Source organism: Fukomys damarensis, unplaced genomic scaffold, assembly GCF_012274545.1.
Source record: "Fukomys damarensis isolate Sample0158 unplaced genomic scaffold, DMR_v1.0_HiC HiC_scaffold_19, whole genome shotgun sequence".
Taxonomy (NCBI): domain Eukaryota; kingdom Metazoa; phylum Chordata; class Mammalia; order Rodentia; family Bathyergidae; genus Fukomys; species Fukomys damarensis.
The window spans coordinates 30,343,518-30,365,000 of NW_022900931.1; the positions used below are offsets into that span (position 1 = coordinate 30,343,518).

At 49.1% G+C, this 21,483-nt stretch overlaps 1 protein-coding gene across 1 annotated transcript in view; it reads left to right on the forward strand.

The window, feature by feature from the left end:
* Window positions 1-21,483, forward strand: part of Frmd4a (FERM domain containing 4A) — a 494,886-nt gene that overhangs the window by 398,646 nt on the left and 74,757 nt on the right. The window contains exon 6 of the mRNA XM_033765957.1: window positions 4,698-4,782. Coding sequence (XP_033621848.1) covers window positions 4,698-4,782 — 85 coding nt within the window. The remainder of the gene's footprint in view (window positions 1-4,697; window positions 4,783-21,483) is intronic.

The following is a 21,483-nucleotide window of genomic DNA, read 5'->3' on the forward strand; positions in this document are numbered from 1 at the left end:
CCCACCCCGTCCCCCGCACCTGTGTCCATCTCTCGCCGCTTCCCACTGTCCCACACCTCACAAAGCTCCACCCCTCGCTCCCGCCACAGCCCCTGGGCCATGGTTTGGGACCTGCGGTCTCCCCTCTAGGTTTCCACTGGGCATCTTCCTAGAATTCTCGCCCGGCCTCTGCTCATCATTTTCCCTGGCTCCCCACTGTCCTTAGGGAAAAGAGAGCCTCAGCGTGTCTCTGTCGTCTGACTCCTCTTGCCCGGCCTCGTCTCTTCCCAGTCCCCTGTGTCCCACTTTAGAACGTCTCGAACCACAGGCCCCTGCCTGCTGCTGAACCACAAGTTCTTACATTCTGAACAGCGACTGCTGTGCCATTCACTGGGAGACCGCAAGAAACGGGCCAGGCAAAGGCAAGGGACACAGCCACGTGGGTCCGAACTGCCGTGTGTCCCCGAGCCCTGGCACGTGTCCTGTGGGTCGGAACATGAACGGAGGTCAGACTTGCCTCCTCACACTCTGAACTGCACAAACAGTACACTGAAGTGAGCAATACAGAGAGCAGAGGTGTCAGGAGGCCTTTATGTGAGTGTTTTGCAGCCTCCTGCACGACTGTCAGTGTCCCCATGGCTGAGACAGCCGTCACTGCTTCCTGTCCCTCACAAGAACGCGGATGACACAGCTCTAAAATGAGGGCCCTGTAACACAGCCAAGCGCCCCGTGAAGGCTGTGGCACTGCTGAAATGCTAATGTCCGAGGTATTCAGCCCTGGCGACTCCCAGGTTGTCATTCCCATTAGTGCTGCTCTTCTTTTTGTGACCAGAAGTAAGCGTTCCAAATGTGACATTCGTGTTCGTTACAGAATGAAATCACTGGTCCATTTAATTAACACTCGCTGTAAATAGTCGGAGAACCCCCAATGCCAAGGTGGCTGCAGGAGGAAGCGAGGCGCGGGGCTGGAGGCGGAGCCCTAGCCAGGTCCCGGCTGGACAGACTTGAGGCTTCTGCGAGCTGAAGGCCAGGACGCCCTAGACTGCAGAGCCAGAGCACCTGCGTCCCTGCTGCACACTGGGTCATCGCAGCCGGGGACTGCGGAGCGTCTGCTGGCTGAAGACCTGGTGCTGACGATCGTGCTGGGAGCCCACTCAGGCACAAGACAAGCAGATCCAGACCGGTCTGGACTAACAGCTCCCGGGCCGCCACCCACACCGGGCCACGCGGGCACATTGGACACGCAGGGCGGCCAGGAGGTGGGGAGAGCGTGGCAGGAGCCTTCAGGGGTGGGGGGAAGCCAAGGTTTCCGCGGCCCTGCCCAGCCGGTGTCCTCGGGATGGCCAGGAGCGGGAGGGAGGCAGCCGCATCCAGAGGAGGAGCGTGCTGTCCGCTCCGAGGAAGGCGGTCTTTCTGGGGCCTGCCCAGCACGCAATTTAGACTGGGCTTAGGGGTCCCCGCGACGCGACCCTCCAAGGCCAACACCTGCCTGGTGGTGCTCTTTGTGATCCTGCACTGGGGAAGCAAGCGGAGGTCCACTGGGCAGGAGAGGAAAGGCACAGCGCCGCCTACTGCTGGAGAGGAGAACCACAGTGCTCGAGGCTGCGTGCAAATAAAACCAAGTTCTGGAAAAGCAAAGACTTTGCAGGAGCCTGCGCTGCTTCTGCGCACGAAGCCGGCTCCCGCCCTTGGTGAGCACACGGAGGCACCCCCACTCTTCCTCCGACGCTTGTGCCCGAGCAGCCCTGCTGTACCTGGGACTCGGGGTGCATCGAGCGTCCACACTTACAGGAAAGGAACCTGCCAGGCCCCGCCCAGCCGGCTGCTGCCCGGGATAAAGGTTAGCAGGAAACCGCTTTCCGGCTTCTGGCAGGAGGAGGAAGTTTTTCTGCCTCACAATATGCCTGTTATTTCCTCTACCTTCCTCACTCCCCGTGGCCAGAGCCAACGAGTGGGAGGAAAGGAGTGGGGATTGGGGGACGCCACCTCATTTTATCTTTTATCCTTATCTCCAGTAGCCCATGTTTGCCGTGCAGGGTGACTGTTCGCCATGGGGAGCCGGCACGTGCATGGAACACATTCTCATTCTTTTTTCTTGGCCCTACCTGTTTGCAAAAGATCTGTCTTCCTGTTTCCTATGTTGCCACATCATTTGTATTACTACAGAATTGGAAAGAAGCAAAGTCTTAGGTTAAAATATTATTCCAGCGTAAACTGGGATGGGCACAGAATGTCTACTCTTTAATTCTCGAAGCAAATGGGATGAAGACGTATGGCGTTGCCTTCAGAACGAGGCGATTTCAGACCCTACGGGTTGAGACTCAGGACGGGGTTAGAGCAGGTCACTGACAGCCTCGAGGTGTCTGCTTCCCGGGTCAGTGGTGGCCGGCGGTGGGGTACGGAGCAGCGCGCACGGAAAGGCCTCGTAACCGGAGATCAGACGACTCAGCAGTCGCGTTACTCTTCCTCCCTCTGTTGCCTTGCTCACCCTTTTCACTGCGGTAGGGATTCTGAGCAAGGGAGAATGGAGAGGAGAGCAGCCGAAAATGACAGAAAACCACACATCGGATTCGCGGTCTCACGTTTGTGCCAGGCACTGTCTTGGGACTCAAGATACAGAAATGGGCGAGTCGTGGTCCCGGTCCTGGGGATGGCACCTGGCCGTCAGAGATGAGCAGCATCCTAGGCCACGGGAGGGCTGTTCTTGGGGAGGTGAGCAGGGCCGCAGAAGTGGCCTCGAGGTCCTGTCGGGTGTGGAGGGCCATCCTCGAGGTGGGAAGGAAGGACCGCTGGAACAGACACGGAAACCACATTCGTCTGGGATGGTGAAATGTAGGTTGCAAATGATTTCTCAGGTGTCAGTAACTTCCAGGTCTGGCCCTGACGTCCCGCATGCCCGCTCCTGACCGTGACTGCAGCTCAAGCGAAAGCTGCTGCCCGCCTTATTTCTTAGTACCGGAATAATCACAGTGGCCTCCTAAGCTTGGCTGTGCCCTTGGGAGGAGAACCACCGCTGGGGATCTAAACCTGTAGGGTCTGAAACAACTTCACTTTCAAAGCAGTGACGCCATGTGAGTCTGTACCAGTGGCCTCCTCCTTTCCCCTCTCCTGTGTTTTCCTTCTTCTCTTCCTTCCTTCCTTCTGTTTATTTTGCTATCCTGACTGCCCCTTGCCAAAAGTCCTTAGTAAAGGATTTAGTTTTAGGTTTAAAAATTAAATCAGATTTAACGTATTTGGCTTTGAGGTGTAAAGTGTGCTCCTGTATTTAGTTCTCCATTATTTGAGAGCTGAACAGACCCTGCTGTATGGAGACCCCATGATTTACAGCACTTGTCCAAAACAGAAAGTAGGTGCTTTGGGGACAGAAAGGGCCAAGTGGCGGAGATGACCCAGGCGGCGCAGTCCAGGGCCTTGCAAGTGTGAGAACCACTTTGCGGTTCTTCAAGAAACCTGTAGGCTCTGCGTGATGGTAGCTGTACCACTGTTGTCTGTTGGTTGAGGAATTGTGCTGATGTCTAAGGCTGCACCTGACTCCCTCATGCATTTTCCAGCGAGGCTGTGCTATATCATAACAGCGGCTCTGCTCACATTGAGAAGTGACAGTAGACACTGTCCAGCCTGGAGACCAGGGCACTGCTGCTGAGCTGTGGGCGTGGCCTGGCCCTCAGATGTTTGTTTGCCCTGTAAGTGCTGCCTTGTTCTGGTGCTGCCGCTGCTGCTGCTGCAATTACTGTCATTTTAATTTGAATTAATTTCCGGTGTTTGAAACTGGGAGCCTTCTTGGGCAGAGAGTCACTGTCCCAGCCCACTGTCTTCTTCTGCAGTGGGGAGAAGAGGAGCCCAGTGGGGCTGTGTGACTTGGCCGCAGTCGCACGGACCCGGGACTGGGCCCCTGGTCTTGGGTTCCCTCCCCAGGACTCTGGTCATGACACCGCAGCGCTACGCTAGAGAGACAGCGCCTCTTCCTCTCACCTCGCCGTCCTTGCCTCTGCCCCTTGGTCACCAGGCTCTAGGAGCCCAGTGGCCAGTGTCCCCCCATCTAGTCTGTGCTGTCGCATCCGCTGGGAGCATGCACGTTCCTGTCATTCCCTGTCCCGGCGCGGCGTGCACCTTAGCAGCTCATCTTGGGCAGTACAAGCGCATTGTCTGATCGCAGAATGTAATAAACTCCATTCAGGGTGCAAAGGCACATTTAACGTAAACTTAAATAATGTCAGCATGTTTCATCTTGAGAAAGCTTCAGCTGGGTAGAAATTCTGTTCTTATTTGGCTTCATATGCATTAAGAACAGTGTTCAGAGCCTCCTGACAGCGCTGTGTGCGTAGAAATCAAGCCACACATTGCCATGTGGAAACCATTTCTGAGAGAAATGTGAGCCCCTCCCCCGTTCAATGAAATTGAAGAAATCATCTAGAAATCCCACGAACAGTGATTTAGGACAAAAAAATCGTGCATGAAAGCTAGCCTATGAGAAGGTGGCAGGCAGGTAAGGAGGAAGTGGATGGGGCTCAGATTGGGCCCCACCGGGCAGCAGGCCGTCCTTGGCTGTGGGCCTGGCCCACTGAGTGTCCGTGAACAGTGCTGATGCCCCCAAAAGAAGCCGGAAAAGCTCCCGCACCTGTCTCTTTCCCTCACGGAGCGGCAGGAAGCCACGCAGTCTCTCACCTCCACTCCATCTCTGCTCCCACGCTGGCTCACCTGCACCTCTTCCCTTTCAGGTTCTACATTGAAAGCATTTCCTACCTGAAGGACAACGCAACCATCGAGCTGTTCTTCCTCAACGCCAAGTCCTGCATCTACAAGGTAGGCGTGTCCTCTTCCTGCATGTCCCTCCCAGAGGCTGGAAAGCCAGGCTGTCCCTGGGGCAGTGTGGACCGGGAGAAGTGGTGCTTTGGGAAAGGAAGTCATCAGCCAAACGCGGCAGCTCCTCTGCTGTTCTGACCCTGGCCCCTCCTCAGAGTCCACTCCCCGAGGTGCTGAGTGCAGGCGACAGGTGGCCTCACCAGCTCAGGCTTCAGGAGCTGAGGGCCGAGTTCCGCCCCTGCTATTTCACCTCGGTCCGCAGGGTCCCTCAAAGGGCTGCTGTGGATCTTCAGGGAGGCGTTCTGCTCTTTTCTTCTCAACAGCAGAACACACATGCATCATCCCCTGGCTTTTCTTTCTTCTTTTGAGGCGCTGGGGCTTGAACCCTGAGCCTCACACATGCTAGGCAGGGTCCCACAGCATCCCCAGTCCACCACAACCACCTCTGAGCATGCAGTTCAGGGGCAGAAGGCACATTCACTCTTTTGTACAGCTCTCATTGCAATGCTTTCATCTTGCAGAGCTGAAACTCTGCACCCATTAAGCAGCGCCCCTTCCCGACTTCCACTGGCAGCCTCCACTCTTCTTTCTGTTGCTACGAAGCTGACCACACTTAGAGGGCTCGTGTAAGTGGAGCCATACAGTGTCTGTCCTTTGGCATCTGGCTTATTTTGCTCTGCGCAGTGTCTTTAAGGTTTATCTGTCCTGGGAGCATATGGCAGTTTCCTTTTTATGAGCGAGTAATATTCCAGTGTGTATAACTCTTTGTTTCTCCATCTATCCATTGGTGGACATCTGTCTTGATTCTACCATTGGCTGCTGCTGTGCACACAGGCACAGTGATCTCCCCTGGACACCGTTTTCAGTTCTTTCAAGTAATCCCAGGACGGAATTGCTTCGCTGTATTTTCCGTGTTTGAGGAATGGTCGTTCTCCTTTGCATAAGGGCTGTACCATTTCACATTCCCACCCACGGTGCACAAGAGGTCGTTTCTCCACATCCCGCCAACACTCTTCCTTTTTACTTTCTGTTTGTGTATTTTCAAAAGTAAACATCCTAATGGGCATGGAGAAGTATCTCGTTGTGGATTTGAGCTGTGCTCTCCTAATGATTAGTGATACTGAACGTCTCTCTGTGTGCTCACTGACTGTTTGTGTGCCTGCTTTAGAGAAGTGCTGACTCTGGTACAACCCTTAACAGAGAGGGACAGTCACAGCCTGTGCCCTGCGTGTCTTCAGCGCTTCCTCATGGAACAACCCAGGCACCCGCACACATCTCTGGAACAAAGCTCCTCTTGAGGAAAGGCCTTGCAGAACTCACTTGGGTCAAGAACTACTGGAACATACTAAACATCCATTCCACCAGCTGCCCCGACACGTACAGTGGAGCCTCAAGTTATGACCAAGCTGACTTGGGTTATGACTGGAATTTTAGTCTTGAGTGACAACCTGAATTCCAGCCACGGTGCTTCCAGATGGTCTCAGACACAGATTTAACCCTCAGGAATTCTGGAAGGGACACGACAGCTCCTCTCCTGTGTGAGCTTAGCCTTCATTGACCAACTTGAGTGACAGCCAGCCCTCGGGAACAAATTGAGCTCCTAAGTCGAGGGTCCACTGTATGTTTTCTTAGTCTTTTCCACTGCTGAAATAGAAAACCTGAAACTGGGAAACTTACTCATAGGGACCTGGCCGCACCATCCATGCGGAGTCCTACGCTGTCCACTGCGCAGGGACAGGTTAATGTAAGAGGTTGATGTAACTCATGTTCCTGGATACCAGGAGTACGGGACTGGCATCAGCTCCACACTGGTGAGGACCTCAGGGCACAGGGCACCGCAGTGGTGAGCACTTGTGCACAGAGGAGGCCTCCCTTTGTAACAGTGGCTCTTAGACTCACCCCTCAGCATCCTTCCTTCCCTTCGTGGGGTGGCATCTCCCGACCTGTTCCTTTCCAGGGGCCTCACCTCCTCAAGGGGTCCCCACCTCGGCATCACTGCCCTGGGGGCCGTTCGGCGACAAAGCACAGCACACAGGATGGCCCACGTGTGGCCTTCATCATGCTTCCATGGGTCAGCTCCTTAGCAGTCCCGGAGTGCAGCCAGCCCTGCGAACTCAACAGCACTCAGGCTCAGAGCTGAGCGCTTCTGTGAGTTGTCGCACCCAATCTTTACAGCTTTTTCTGGTGAAGGTGAGGCATGAGGCGATTCACATATTTAGTGACAGCAGAGTTAGCAGCTGTGGGGCAGCCTGACCCCAGTCACAGGGCTCCCCAGCCCCGCTGTACCCTGCGGCCGGGCCCCCATGCACTGGACGCTGTAGGACTCTGCATTGGACAGTGGGCTGTGTCCCTGTGCCATGGACGGTGTAGGACTCTTCAGTGGACAGTGTGGCCGGGTCCCTGGGCAGTGGACACTGTAGGACTCTGCAGTGGACGGTGTGCAGCCCCAAGAACTGCAGAACAAGCATGTCTGTGGTTAAGGCATCACTGTGTATCTACACAGGATTTCAGTGCGATCTCAAGGGTAGTGTTTTTGTATTAATGAGCTCTGGTTTGGAGGAATGCAACAAGCCACCAAACTTAAGAGTTGGAACCCACCCCAATAAATGCATTGCACGGAGTAAGTCCACCAAGTGCAGATGTTCAAGCTGATGCAAGGCCTGGCAGAGATCATGGTCAGTGCTGTGGGAAGACCTCGCCTGGAGGTGGCTGCTGACCCAGGACCTCCACTGGACTACGTCCCAACCCAATACTTGGACGACAGTATCTTTGGTTTTTGTTGAATGGAGAAAAAGACACTTACTTGCATTCCAGGTACTTGTAGATTCCTTCCTAAGCCCTCGTGTTCTCATTATAAAGTGGAAGCAGTAATTTTGTCCAGATAACTCACAGATTGTAAGAACAGCTGATTTTTTTTTCTTTAATCAGTATGAACCCATGTTGAAAAAGCTGAGAATTGGGCCGTGAGTACTGCCCACCAGGGGGCAGACTTGGGCTGAAGTAAATGGCTGCAAAGGTGCTGAAACCCAGGAAATCAACATTCAAGCCAGGCGAAAGTTCCCTCAAAGAGTACTGGGTTCAGATTCCTAAGTAAAGGGAGAGAGAACAGCTTCTTGCTTGGAGTCATTCACGTCTGGTCACGAATGCTGAGCCAGAGCTGAGAACCATGCACACACAGGAGCATAGGATTCATGGAGAATAAAAACAGGAGAAAAAATCCTTGGAAGTCGGTATTACCTATTTCCCAAATGAGGGTCAGGATGCCTTAGAGCAGCCCCATTTAAAGTGAGAGTGCCACCACATCAGCCCGCCTGCCGGGTGGCGCATGGGGACATCATTCCGGTCCCCCAGCACTCTCAAAACCTGTCCTCGCCACACAGGTACCCACAAGATGACCAGCACATGCTTCTCTAAAGTGTGGAAGGAGGCCAGGCAGCAGCACAGGGCCACTGTCCCCCTCAGAGGGCAAAGTAGTGTTCTCACTTGCGGGAACTGACAATTTACAGAAAGTTTGTTGCCTGTGTTTGTTGGGAGCCTCCTGACCTTGGGGCAAAAAGAGGAGGAATCTTCCACTTCCCATGAGACTCGGAGATGAAGAACAAGGAAGCAGACCAATGTGTGCTTTCTCCGGTGTCCGCCACCTTGAATGTGTACACATAAGAGAAGGCCATGGAGCAGGGTGACAAGGAGCTCAGTTTTTGCTGAAACAGACTCGGGGGTTCCCTTCCCACTTCTGCCTTGTACTAAAATGCACTGCACTCCTTGCCGTGGCACCAAACTTTATGTTTTCCTTTGATTGAAGAAGGGTTTTGAAGCCCACCTGTGTCTCCTTAGAAGGCACGTGCTCAGCTCTGTCCCAGGCATGGCATTAGCCACCTGGACTCAGACCAGAGCTGTTTCTCTTGGCCCTGGTCTCCTCTGAGCCATCCGCATGTGTCCTGGCACTGTGAGGTCTTGGAGCGCCCAGAGGTGGGGCAGTCCAGGGACCTGTTGTGTGCCGCTGCTCTAAGCTTTGGTTGAACCTGAAGTTCAACATCAGCTCCCTGCCTATTTCCTGGGAACTGATTCCTACAGTGAGTTAAAAATCTAAATTGTTTAGGTAAAATAAGCTGCTCATCCTGCGTCCTCAAACACCAATTTTGTTCACATTTGAAAGCATTAAGATTCATTTTTGTCAGGGGCTGGGGTGTAGCTCAGTAAAACCTAGCCTGTGCGAGGCCCTGGGTTCAATCTCCAGCAGTACAAAGTTTTATTTTTGCAAAGTAACATATAATTTAAAAGTCAAATGGTTCTAAGGCTGATTTTAAAAAAGTCCCTCCTCATCCCCCATCAACAATTTTAACTGTTTCTTCTAGTATTCGCCTCTGTATTGCTAAATAAATGGCATGGCTATTACTTGATTTGTCCATCTTAGGTTTATTGAGTTATCTTTAACATGGATAAGGACTGGGGTGTCCCTTACAACCACCCCACTTTTCCCATTTCCTCAGTAGTGTAATAGCATCAGTTTGGGTTAGAGTCAGCAGCATGATGTTGCTATGACTAATCCAAGTCATATCCTGTGGTTGCAATTCCTTTTTGAGACAAGCAGTTGTTTTACTACTTAAAGAGAACCATTGCCTTGCTTTTACTTGTTTAGTTTCTATGTGCCCTTTGCTTTCATCCAAAATCTACAGATTTCCAAATGTATTCCATCATTAATGTCCAATGCAAGGGAAATCAACTATCTCTTTGGTTTGATGTTGGTTTCTGCTGCCACCACGGATGTCCCTGAGACCTCCCTCCAGGAGCCCTCTGCCGTCCTGCTCGAGCCTGGACTTGGCCTCTTAGTTCTCGCCCCCTGGATACTGCCTCCCTATCTGGTCTTCACCCACCTCTGCCTGTATGAGGCCCCTCTTCCTGAATCCTGTCTTCCTGTTTTTTGTTTTATACCATTGTTTCCCTGGAGAACATCTTTCAATAAACCCAGAAAATGCACACAAGAGGACTAAAATTTGGAATCATTGTACATCTAACATGTCTTCATCCTGCCTTTGTAGCTCATGAATAGTTTGACTGGATGTAGTAGTATAATTATAATAGTAATAGTATAATTATCTCACTGTCATGTGGCTCTGGAGAAGTACACTATCCATTGTATATGATACTTCCTCCACCTCCAATGGACTGTCTTCAGGGTCTCTTCTTTATTCTTATGAACTTTCAGGAGTGTGCTTGTCAGGAAAATACACTTTCCTGGGTAAGGGGTGGGTACTTTTAGCCTGAAGACTCATCTTTTTCAATTCTAGGATTCCTTTGTGTTAGTGTTTTGGCATCTTCTCCCTGTCCTCCTCAGCTTCAAGCCTTGATCTTGTCTCTTCAATTTTCTATTTTTATTCCACTTTCTGGGATATATTGTCAGTATTATGTTTAATCTCTTATATGTACTTCCCCAGCCAACTTTGCCATGTCCTAATCTCCTGTCTCATTTCCTCCTGAGAGATACATATCCCCATAACTCTGTACGAGGTACTGAGGGAGTGGAGGTCTCTGTCTTCTGTAGTTTCTTTTGGCTGTAGATCTTGCCTGCAGCCTACTCAGGATTATGTGCTTCCCAACTACCTCGAGATGTTGTGGCTCACTGGCTGGGTCAAAGAAAAAAACTTGTAGGAAGGCAACGAGAAAAGAGTTAGTGATTATCGAGCTGTCTGTTTGATAGGAGAAAGTTTACCATTATCTTGGGGATGTAGAACCCAAATGTGAATTGCAGATCAGGTTTCTATGCTTCTTATAGAGAACAAAGTTTGACAAAGAGGGAAGTTAGATAAATTATGGAGAACCTGAGAGCCATAGCCTTAGCAAGATTACCCACATAATGGATCTAATTAAAAACAAGAGCCTCAACAGAGGTGAACATTTAAACTGTGGTGAATTAGGGTCATTAGTGACTCACTTATCTGCACCTGGAGCAATATAGGAGTCTTCCTTTCTGACAAGAAGCCTCAGGTCTTCCAAAAGTTCTCAGGAATAGCTTTCTTCTTGTCCTGTGAAAGTTCTACTGACCATTTCCCTTTTCCCATGTAGGATTTTTATAGCTTGTCACTGCATCCCTTAAGGAAAGACCAGATGGTTCCTCGGGAACTGGGAATAAAGCTAGGATGGGGCTGCCCTTCTTGCCTCCATATCAGCTTTTTTATTTCTCAAGGATATTTTAGACATGTCACTCAGATCCCTTACAATGCATAATTGCAACCTGCTTGGGGAGACAGACTGCCTCTAAAAAGAGTTGTACAATTTGCTGCTTCTGCTTTATAGATGATTGCTTATTAGTCAGCAAGCTTCTTCTTTCCTGGCTGTTGCATGGGCATGTGTCACCAGAAAGGCATATTTGGAGGCTGTATAAATAAATAGCTTCTTTCCTTTTTCTATTATCAATGCCAGAGTAAGAGCTGTTAGCTCTGCTCTTTGAGCAGAAGCCCCTGGGGGAAGTTTTCCTTAATGACCTGTCATGAAATGACAACTGCATAATCTGTCTTTCAATGTCCTTATTAGACAGGGCTACTTTCATCAGTGAACCACACCTCCTCAGGGTCTTGGAGGGGCATGTCCTGCTGGCTTGCATAAGTCTGAAAGATCACTAATTCAAAAGAGTGGCTAACTTCTGGGCATAGGCATCACAGAGGCAGGATTAGGAGTTGTACAGTTTTTATAGTAATCTCAGGGGTGTCTTGAGAGTGTGGCCCAATATTTGGTAAGCTGTTCTGTGTTAACCACAAGTAACTTTTGGTCTCGAGAATCAATCTGACCTGATGGGGAGTCAAGACTTCAAGTTTCTGTCCTAAAATTAGTTTTGCAGCTTCCTCTGTTAGCATAGTTGTAGCTGCTACTGATCTCAGGCAGGTTGTCCATCCAGTAGCTGCTCCATCTAACTTTTTGAAAAGTATGCCACTGGACAGAGTTCATGTCCTAGCCTCTGGGTCAAGACAGTTTCTCTCTTTTCTGGTATGTGGAGGAAGATGGATGTGGCAAAATTCACCCATTGGCTAACTAGGTCAGGGAGACTGGTATAGTCCCAACTGGTAAAATTTGTTTTGGCCTTTGTCAAAATTTGAGAATTACCCCAATTTTGCTATTAAATCTCTTCCTAACAAGGGAGCAGGACACTGTGGGACAATTAAAAACTCACAGTTAAACATTTGGCCTTCAAAGTAACATGTGAGAGGAGTAGAGAAGCTCTGACTAGGGATCTCCTCAACACCAACTATGGCTATAGATCTGGAGAAAGGTTTTCCAGAGTGAGGTCATTGCATTGACTCACCCGTGGCATCCAGGGCTACCCAGAGCTCTTCATAGGAAATGGCAGTGTCCGTGGACAGGGGCGTTGTAGGTTCCCTTGGGCCTCTTCAGAGCATGAAATGATGGTTCAGGTTGGTCTGGCCTCTGTCTGGGAGCAGGGTCAGTCGACCCTCTTGTGCCCTTAGTCAGGCACATTGACTGCCTCACATTCAGAGTAGAGCCAAGGCAGTGGCTTGGTGCATTTGTGTGCCCAGTGATCATCCTTGGACTTTACCTCGGATGTCCTGAGTGAGTTTAAAGCACTGCCAATTGTGACGGCTTTAATTCTAGTTTTTCTCTTTTGACCCTCCTCCAGATCCCAACTGTTGAACACAGAAAAAGCCATGCTCAGCAATTGGGTCATAGGTGTCTGGGGTCCCACCTGAAGTTTTTTCATGAAATAGATGGGAAAGACCCACATACCTCTGAGAGACAGATTAGGATCTAAGGACAGGATCATCAAAGATACTTCTCTCTTCCTCAGGGAACACTCTAATTACCATAGTTTCTGGGCGTTTCCTGAGATAAAGAGTCACAAAAGCCTAAACATAATGGATTTTGCTTCATCTTCTATGTTTTATGCAGAAACAGTATATTAAAAAATAGTCATAATTTAAGCTGCCTTCCTGTACCCAGCTCTCAACATTTCCTACTTCATATTGAACCCAAACTATCCTGCAATAGTAGATAAGATGCTCCTTTTATAAACTGGCAGCGTCAAACCCTTCCCACTGATCAAGGGTTCAGCCTAGTAGCATCTGCAAGGCATGGTTCATGTGGTTTCCCACGGTTCATCTTGGGGCCTATAGAGAGAGACAAGCTAGGTCTTGGGTCCTTACGATGGCATCCCATGCAGAAGAAAAAGACCTGATAAGCCCACATAACATCCCCTTGTGAGACTCAGGTATTCACTGGACAGGCGTCTCTGTCCAAAGCTAGCTTGATGCCGGCATCTTTCCTAGAAGCATAGAAGAAAGTCCTAGTGAGCCCTACGGAGGGCTTTTTGTCTGCGTATCTGAGCTCACTAACTCCTTAGGGAGAGGGGTTTGAGCCACCTGATGACTCTCCCTGGCCCTTGGAAACTCCTGTGAGATCAGTATGCAGTACACACACACACACACACACACACACACACACACACACACGTGCGTGCGCATGAGCGTGCTCTGAGATTCCCTTAGCCACTGTTGAGCCATTTGATAGCTCTATTTAACCAGGATGGAGCCACTTGAGAGACAGTGTCTTTTGCATTTACCCTGATAGTAAAAAATTTGGTACTTTAAGGCAGTAAAGACAGAAATCTCTTTCTTAAAAACAAACAAAACAAAACAAAACAAAAAAACTAAAAATCTTAAGAACAAGGATGGCTCACCTTTGACTCATAATCACTTGAGTTAGGCTTTACTGGCTGTTCTTTAGTTCTACTCAGGCTGTAGGGTATATTTCCAAATTACCTGCATTTTGTTAGAAGAAACAAGGAAGGGAAACAAACATGGTGGAACCCACATGGATCCGAAATAGGCCCTGTCACATGACAAGACAAGATGGCGACCAGACATGTAAGACGATGACGAGAAGACAGTGGCCCCAAGAGAGCACCCTGAGAAAAAACATTGATGTAAGGGGAAAACACAAACAAGACTTTGAGCACAGAAGAGAGTAAGGCATGCTACCAACTTACCAACAGCTATTTTTTTCCCCAGAAAAGTGAGAAAGTTGAGCAAAGTATCATGGAGAACAGAAATGTGAGGACAAAGGAGTACCCAGTAAACCCCTGCATCACAGTTCAGTTTGTGGCCTTAGTTGTTCACGGATTTTCCCTTAGAAACTAACAATTGTTTGTGGAAACCCCTGCAATTTGTGGAAACTACAAATATCCTCCACAAGTGTTCTTTTGTCAAGAGGTTTGCAAGTAGCCAACCCGAGAGCATTATTCAGTTCTCCTTGCCGATGATTGGCTGCTGCCCTGTAACCATGGAGATGCACAAACATTCCCCCCATTGTAACATGTTTCTCTACCCTGTGTGGCTGTCTCAAGTGTTCTCAGTTTTGTTCTTCTTAAAGCCCTAAGACCCTAAGATGCCGCCCAAATGCCCTGCACCTTCTAAGGCTTCTGGCAGTGAACCTAAGCATCAGAAGAAGTTTAAGGCAATCCAGAAGAAGGTTATTACAATACCATATACAGTATTTTATTAAATTAAATAACTGCAGAGACAGTATTATAAACTGTAAAAATAGGCATTTATCAGCATTTTTCTGACAATATCTGAAGTTCATGGTTTTTCTCATTTCATGGTGCTCTAGGAACTTAATCCCCGCGAATTTTGGGGGCACTGTAATAACAGGCTCTCTAGCTACCCACAGAGTGACTGCAAATGTGAGAAAGACAGAAAAGAGGAGGCAAACTACCAGTGGGCCTGTAGACCTTTTACTGGAGAGAGAAGAAAGGAAAGCACAGAGGCCAAGAGCTCCGCTCCCCGTCCCGCGTGGGGAAGAGACAGAGAAAGAAGAAGAACCTTTATGGCATTTCAGAGAGAAACAAGAAAAAGTGCCCAAAGGGCCTTCCCTGCTCTCCTGAACCTCACATTTTTAACTGTGTAACTTTCCACACAGTGAGTGTATTCATTACATATAAGTTTTGTTTGATCTCAGTGCTAACTCACCTTGTCTGACAACAATAAGCAAAGAAACAAGACGCATGGTCCCCATCTGGGGTGGACCATGGGCTGGAGGAAAGGTTGGCGTGAGCATTTTTCTGGTTGGACGTGTATGATCACCTTCCGTGACCTGCGCTATACTGGGGACAAGGCAAGTGCTCCAAAATCGCTTTCCACGGATTCTTCTCTGACCTTGGGGGGCAAAGATTTGCCTGTTTGCTGGGAAATCATCACAAAGTTTGGTGCCTACCCGCACACACTGATGAAAAACAAAGCTTAAAATCCATGCTTTGTGATGTCCACGCTGCTCTGGAAACTTCACCTCTTATTGGAATTTAAGTAATTTTCCTTTGGCTCCATTTGCTACCTAGGTCCAAATGCTATCATTCTTGTTGATATTGAAACAAATGATCTTTATTGAAGATCTCCAAAGAGCTTTGCTAAGTCCACAGATGATGTCATCTCATCTGTAGGTGGGAGAAACAAGCCCAGAAGCCAGTCCCACGGGACAGAGGAGCCAATACGGATTCTGCCCTCCGGCTTGCCAAGCCCTGGCCCTTATCTCTTAGTTGGATTGATGCAAATTTAGTGCCTGTGCTTGCAGAGCAGAAAAAGAGAGAAAGAGAGAAAGGGATTTTCTCGTTCACTCTCTAGAAATGCTCACATGGATCTGTGATCTTGGCTGTGCCAACTTTTGAAAGACTGATGCTGTGGGATCCGCTGTCAGCTCACGGCAGTGACCAGCACAGAAAGTCCCAGAGCCACAACATAAAGCTGGGGCTGTTTGACGGGCATGCGTACCACAGATCCTGAAACAAACATGAAATGACTTGGCTGCTGGGAATCTGGCAAAGGGCTGAGAAAGAAAAATTGTGCAAGATTGCAGCAGTCTTATCCTGCACTCTAGTCTACTTGGCTGGGAGCAACTTCATGCAGTCATTGTGGGTTGTGCAATGAGGCATGACAGCTAGAGCCACAAGAAGGAAGCCAGCAGCTTGAGCTAAATATGGGCATAGTGACCACTTTGATGATATATACCATACAAGCCAGGGTTCTCCAGAGAACCAGAAATGCATATACAAAGTACAGTGTGTGTCTACATACAGTTATTTATTATAATGAAAGCATAGTGCCACTAATTCCCCTCGAAATACTCCTGTCACTCTGAGCACACGCATCCCATCGTTCTTACCCCTTTTGGAAGCAGTTCTGAAGTCCTCCTGCGTGGGTGTCTGTGAGGTGTGATCAAAACGCAGTGCGTGCTGCTGCTGAGTGGCACCCGTGGAAAGGCAGGCTTGCGGAAGCATCAGTGTCTCCTCGTCCACCTTGGTCACGGGATCCCTCACCACATGACGTCTAGATCTTCCCCGAAGTCAGAGTGAACATAAAAAAGCTCGACGTTTTTAATTGGTTGGGGACATCAGGGCAAACGTGACAGTGCAGCTAAAACCAGTCAGGAAAGAGGACTTCCAGAACTGCTTTGGAAACTAGCAAGAACGACAGGAGCAGTGTGCTTGAAGTGAGGGAGGATTTGAGGTGGGGTTAGCGGCAATGTGTCTATACTGTGATGCTTCTTTTTTTCTTTGGTACCGGGGATCGAAATGATGCTTCTTTGTTTAATCTAATCGTTCACTGTGTTTTGAGATGACGTCTCCTAGAAGAACATCTGTCTTGTGAGCTGGCTCATGTGACTGTGCAAGCTTAGAAGTCCACCATGTATCACCTGCCTGGCAGAGGCTCGAGGAAGCTGGGCTGTAACTCAGTCCAGGCCCAACGGCATGACAACTGGGGAGCCAGTGCTGTGAATCCCAGCCCAAGAGCAGGAGAGGATGAGCTGGAATGCCCTGGCTCAAAGGACTGAGGAACACCTTTTCTTCCTCGGGTCCTTAAGGGTCAGGATACTGAGGCAGATCACCTACCACGTGCAAGGATTCAAGTACTTCACACCCTTCCAGACACACCCAGAAGCAGTGTTTAACCTGGGGACCCCATAGCCAGCCAAGGCAGCACAGAAAACTAACCATTACATATATGGCAACCAGTGCACACTCATGTAGGAACACACTCAGACAGACAGACACACACACACACACATGCACAATGCTGCCCATTTCTTTGAAAAAAATCTTACCAAAGATTTCTACAAATAGTGAAATATGCTGAAGAACAGAGGCAAACTATGGTGTTGAGATTAGCTGTGTATACCAGACAGCAGAAACAAATATCATGGACACGACATGTGTAGTGTGTTTTAGTTCTGAAACCCCCACTCCATTTTTATGTCTCACCAAGCCCCGTACAATACCTGGGAAAGAAGCTGTTTGTCCCATTTCACTGCTGAGCAGGTAAAACTCAAGGAGGCCAGTGATTCTTTTTTTCTCTGCTGCTGGAGACTGACCTGAGGATTTTGCACTGAATCACACCCCCGCTGCATTTTATTTTATATTTTGAGACAGGATCTCCCTAAGATGCTAAATTGCCCAGGCTGGGCTCAAACTTGCAATCCGCCTGCCTCAGCCTCCCAAAAGTGCTGGGATTACAGACGTGCATCACCAGTGCCCAGCTGAGGTGACCCAGTGACTTACTGGGAGTCTCTGAGCAGCTAGGGGCTCGGGGGACTCCAAGACACTACTCATCCAGATGTCCTGTGGGTGAGAGCAGAGGTGGTGACGGTGTGAGAGCTCCGTAGGAAAGCCCTGGGCCAACCTGCGAGAGTCATCCTGGCTGACCTGTCCTCCACCTGTCCCATGGTGGTGGATCCTAATTCTGTTCTCATCATCTCATTACTCTGATGTGAGAGCCAGGCTTCCCATAACCCCTGAGCGTGGAGGCTTGTGTTCCATTGGGGCTCTCAGTGGAGCAAAGACCACACCAAACCCTCCCCAGACCGGGATCGGGAAGGACTGGCGACGGCTGGAGAGCATCTGTGTGACACCTGTCACGTGGGCCTCTCTGTTTGTTCAGAGCACTGGGGAAATCTTACTGAGAATAATGTGAATCGCTGTGCTGCTGATTAATGACCTTGGCCCTCTTCCTTTCACTTTCACTGGGGTGAAGCAGGCTGAGCAGGAGGAAGTGGGCCTTCTTCTCCCTGCTCAGCGCCTCGATGGTTTATCTTTCTTTACCAATTTCACTGGCAAAGCGTCCGGCACAGACACTCAGTAAGTAGTGGCAAACAGACCCCAGAGTGCGGTCTCCATGGCTCCAAGAGCCAGAGGACTTTGCCTCCTCTCTACCACCTTGTCCATCTCACCTGAGACTTACGGTAAGGTTATCCCAGGCCCACTGCCCACCATGCCCCCGGCTCCCAGTGAGGGCCTTGCTCATGACTGCAGAAATCCTCCTCAGATGACCCTAACAGCACCGGGGCTCCTGCAAGCCACGGGGCCCCGTGGAAGCGGCCAGGTCTTCCTTGGAGTGTCCTGCCTGCCCACTTCTCATTGTGTCCTCTGTCGAGGGGAAACCCAGAGCCCCCAGAAAGCATAGAGTTTTTGCACACATCCTTTGTTGTCTCGTTCAGTTTATTTTCTCTTCTTGGGCAGAAACACATGAAAGAAACTACCGTTGGCTTGCCAGAGACATCAGCTGAGAAAAGGGTAGAGTCGTCTTTGGAGTATTACATGGTTGTATGTTTTTGATGCAAAGATCCCGGGAGACTTCTTGCAGCTTCTCTGCAGGGATTCGGCTCTCAAGTTCTCAAGTACAGGGGGCAATTTCAGCGTGGGGAGAAACTCTAGGGCTCTATTCCATCACAGTGGAATCTTTTTTTAAAAAAATCACATGAGAGAATGAAGCATGAAGAGGGGAGGCACTATGAACAAAGAGCACTGCAGAACTGGGGAAGACTGCCAGGATATGGGAGTCTTTTCTTAACAGGGAGGGACACGTCTTCCCACCACTGCTGGAGTAGATCCCTGTGTCACCTCCTCTTTAGACACCCTGAGCGCAGTGGGTGCTAAACAGGAACGGTAAGGAGTAGTGCAGCTCTCTCACCCCTCAGGGCTTGGCGAAGGGTGTGTGATGTCTGTGGTACTTCATTCCTAACTCCTTTTCTCTCGCTGGGTACGTCCTGACCCTCCCTCTCTGTAACATGTTCCCCGGGAGATGGTCATGGTCAGAGGAGGTGCAGACTGCCCAGTTAAAGTTCCCATTCCCACTTACCCTGAGGACAGCTGTGCTGAGAGGAAGAGCATGCCTAAGCCGGGTTCGGCATTAAATCATGTGCTGTGAGGAGCTTTACTGTAGACCGTGGTACACTGCAGTTCAATTCACCAGCGGGACCTCCTGACCTGCATGATGGGCTGTGTAAAGGAGCAGACCTTCCTCCTTTTCCCCCACCGCCCTCCCCATAACCACTTCCATTTTGCAGGTGGCTTCAGTGTGAACTCAAAGGCTGTGCTCACACTTGGGAGGGTTGGTTTCGGATGGTTGGCTTTGAGTTGCACATTAGAAGCATTAGCCCACCTTTGACCATTAGCTTGGCGTAGGTGTAAATGTTTGACAGAAAAGCACACATTCCAACACAGTAACAAGTACCGTGCGCACATTAGGAAGTTGATTGGTGGGAAAGGAAGCAGTCGTAGTGACAGTAGAAATGAGCCATTGTGGAAACCTTGGACAGAGTGTCTGCTAAATCATTTGTACTCTGTTAAATGATTTGCATCCTGATGGGACCTGGTAATCCCAGAACTGAGATTCCAAACATTCTTCCACGTACCAGCACTGACAGTGCATCAATTACCGTGGCCATAAGTCTCTTTCAGCTGGCTACACATAAAGAATTACTGTTCCTGCTTTTCTCTGTACCGGTGTTCTCTTAGCCATGCTTCTGAGGGGGTTCAGTAGCAACAATTATGAGCCGTTTTTGAAATTCTTAGGCCTCAAATAGCCTGGTGATATCCCTTCTGCAAAAAACATTGGATTGCTTCCCTTCGTGGTTTCCCGCTCAAATACTGGATGGGCATCTCTGCTCAATCTTGAGAGTAGACATACAACGTCAGTTAATTTATTATTGCTTTGTGTGGATGGACGCCAAGGTTCCCTTTGCCTCTAACAAGGGATGTACATAGCAGCACGGAAATGTACATGTGAAAGTTTATTGAGCGAGTAGATCATGTTAAGTGTGTTTGATATAAACGCATGTACCTACAAGGACATTTTTAGAGCTGATGGAGGCGTTTATTGCCTTGTCTGTGGTGATGAAATCACGAATCTGTGCATAGGTCCACACTCAACCAATTGAATGTAAAACATGCAGTTTTTGTTTTTTTTCAATTATACCTCAGTAAAACTTTTTTTAAAAGATAGCAACTACACTCATGTGTTGCTTAACAACAGGAATATATTCTGACTTTTTTTTTTTGTACCGGGTATTGAATTCAGGTCTTTGCGCTTGCGAAGCAGGCAGCGGAACCACTGAGCTAAATCCCTGGCCCAACGGGGATATATTCTGAAACATGTACCTTAAGTGGTCTTGGCATTGTGCAAACACCGTCAAGTGCACCTGCACAGCCGTGCACACACCGCCGGGTGGCCAGGGGAGTATGGAATGTGCACGGCCCACTGTGGGCCAAAGCATCCGGGTGCCTTATCGGTACAGTGTGTTTTTGTGATACACAGTGAACACTCATCGCACGGAGTTGATACATATTCTTGCCGCATCTCAACGCTTTTTACTTATCCTTCCCCTCCCTTCTCCTTACACCCCTAGATGTTTTCGCATCGCCTAAAAGTCTGTCTCCCTGTTTCCTATCACATATCTCTTATTTTGCTCTTTAAGTCACTTACATTTTGGGTTTCTCCTTTACGAGAAGCCCTGTGATATTTAACCTTCTGCGTCTGGTTCATTTCCCTTAGCATTATGGTCTCAAGGTTCATCCATTTTCCTACAGTGACTCCAACGCACCCTCCTCCTGGCTGCGTGGCTCTCTGTTCTGGAGAAACGCCCCATTTCCTCTGTCCATCCCTCCGCTGATGCGCATACAGGTCACGTCCAAGACTGAGCTGCTGTGACTTGTGCTGCTGTAGACATGGTGCCCATGGGTCCCCTCTTCCCGAAACCTCTTCATACAGCACATTAACTGTGTATATATTGTGAAAAATATAAATTGTTTAAAACAAAGGATGAATGTATATTCTTTTAAGAGCATGTTTCTAGATCATAATCAAGTGTTTGGAGGGACCTAGACCACATGACAGCACTGACTAGTAGAGCCATTTGCAATGGTAGAAATGTTGTATATCTGCACTGACAACATGATAGCCTCTAGCTACACCGAACCACGAGCATACGAAAGAAATGTGCCCAGTGCGTCTGAAGAACTGTATTTTTAATTCTAATTAATTTTAACTTAAAGGGTCATAAGCCATTATAACACTGCTTTCAACGCAACCTTGCTGCTAGTTCTAAAGTAGAATTTAGTGAGAACATGCAGTTAATGATCAAGCAACCATATTCCAGTGGTTAACAAGAAGGACGTGTGGGAAAAGCTAGGGTCGTCCACCACTGAATGTTCCCTCAGGAGTTAAGGACTGAGATGACTGGCTGGGCCCAGGAGCCCTGGTCCCTTTTGTCTCAGAGCTGTGATAGAGGATGTCAGGCAGTGCTGGACACCAATTCATTCAGAGTGGTGGTCTCAGACCAGCAATGTTCTGTGAGTGCTTTGATTCTGCCTGAGAAAGCCCCTAGAAAAGAAGACCAGACTCTTTTTAGAGAGCTGTTTTGAAGGAT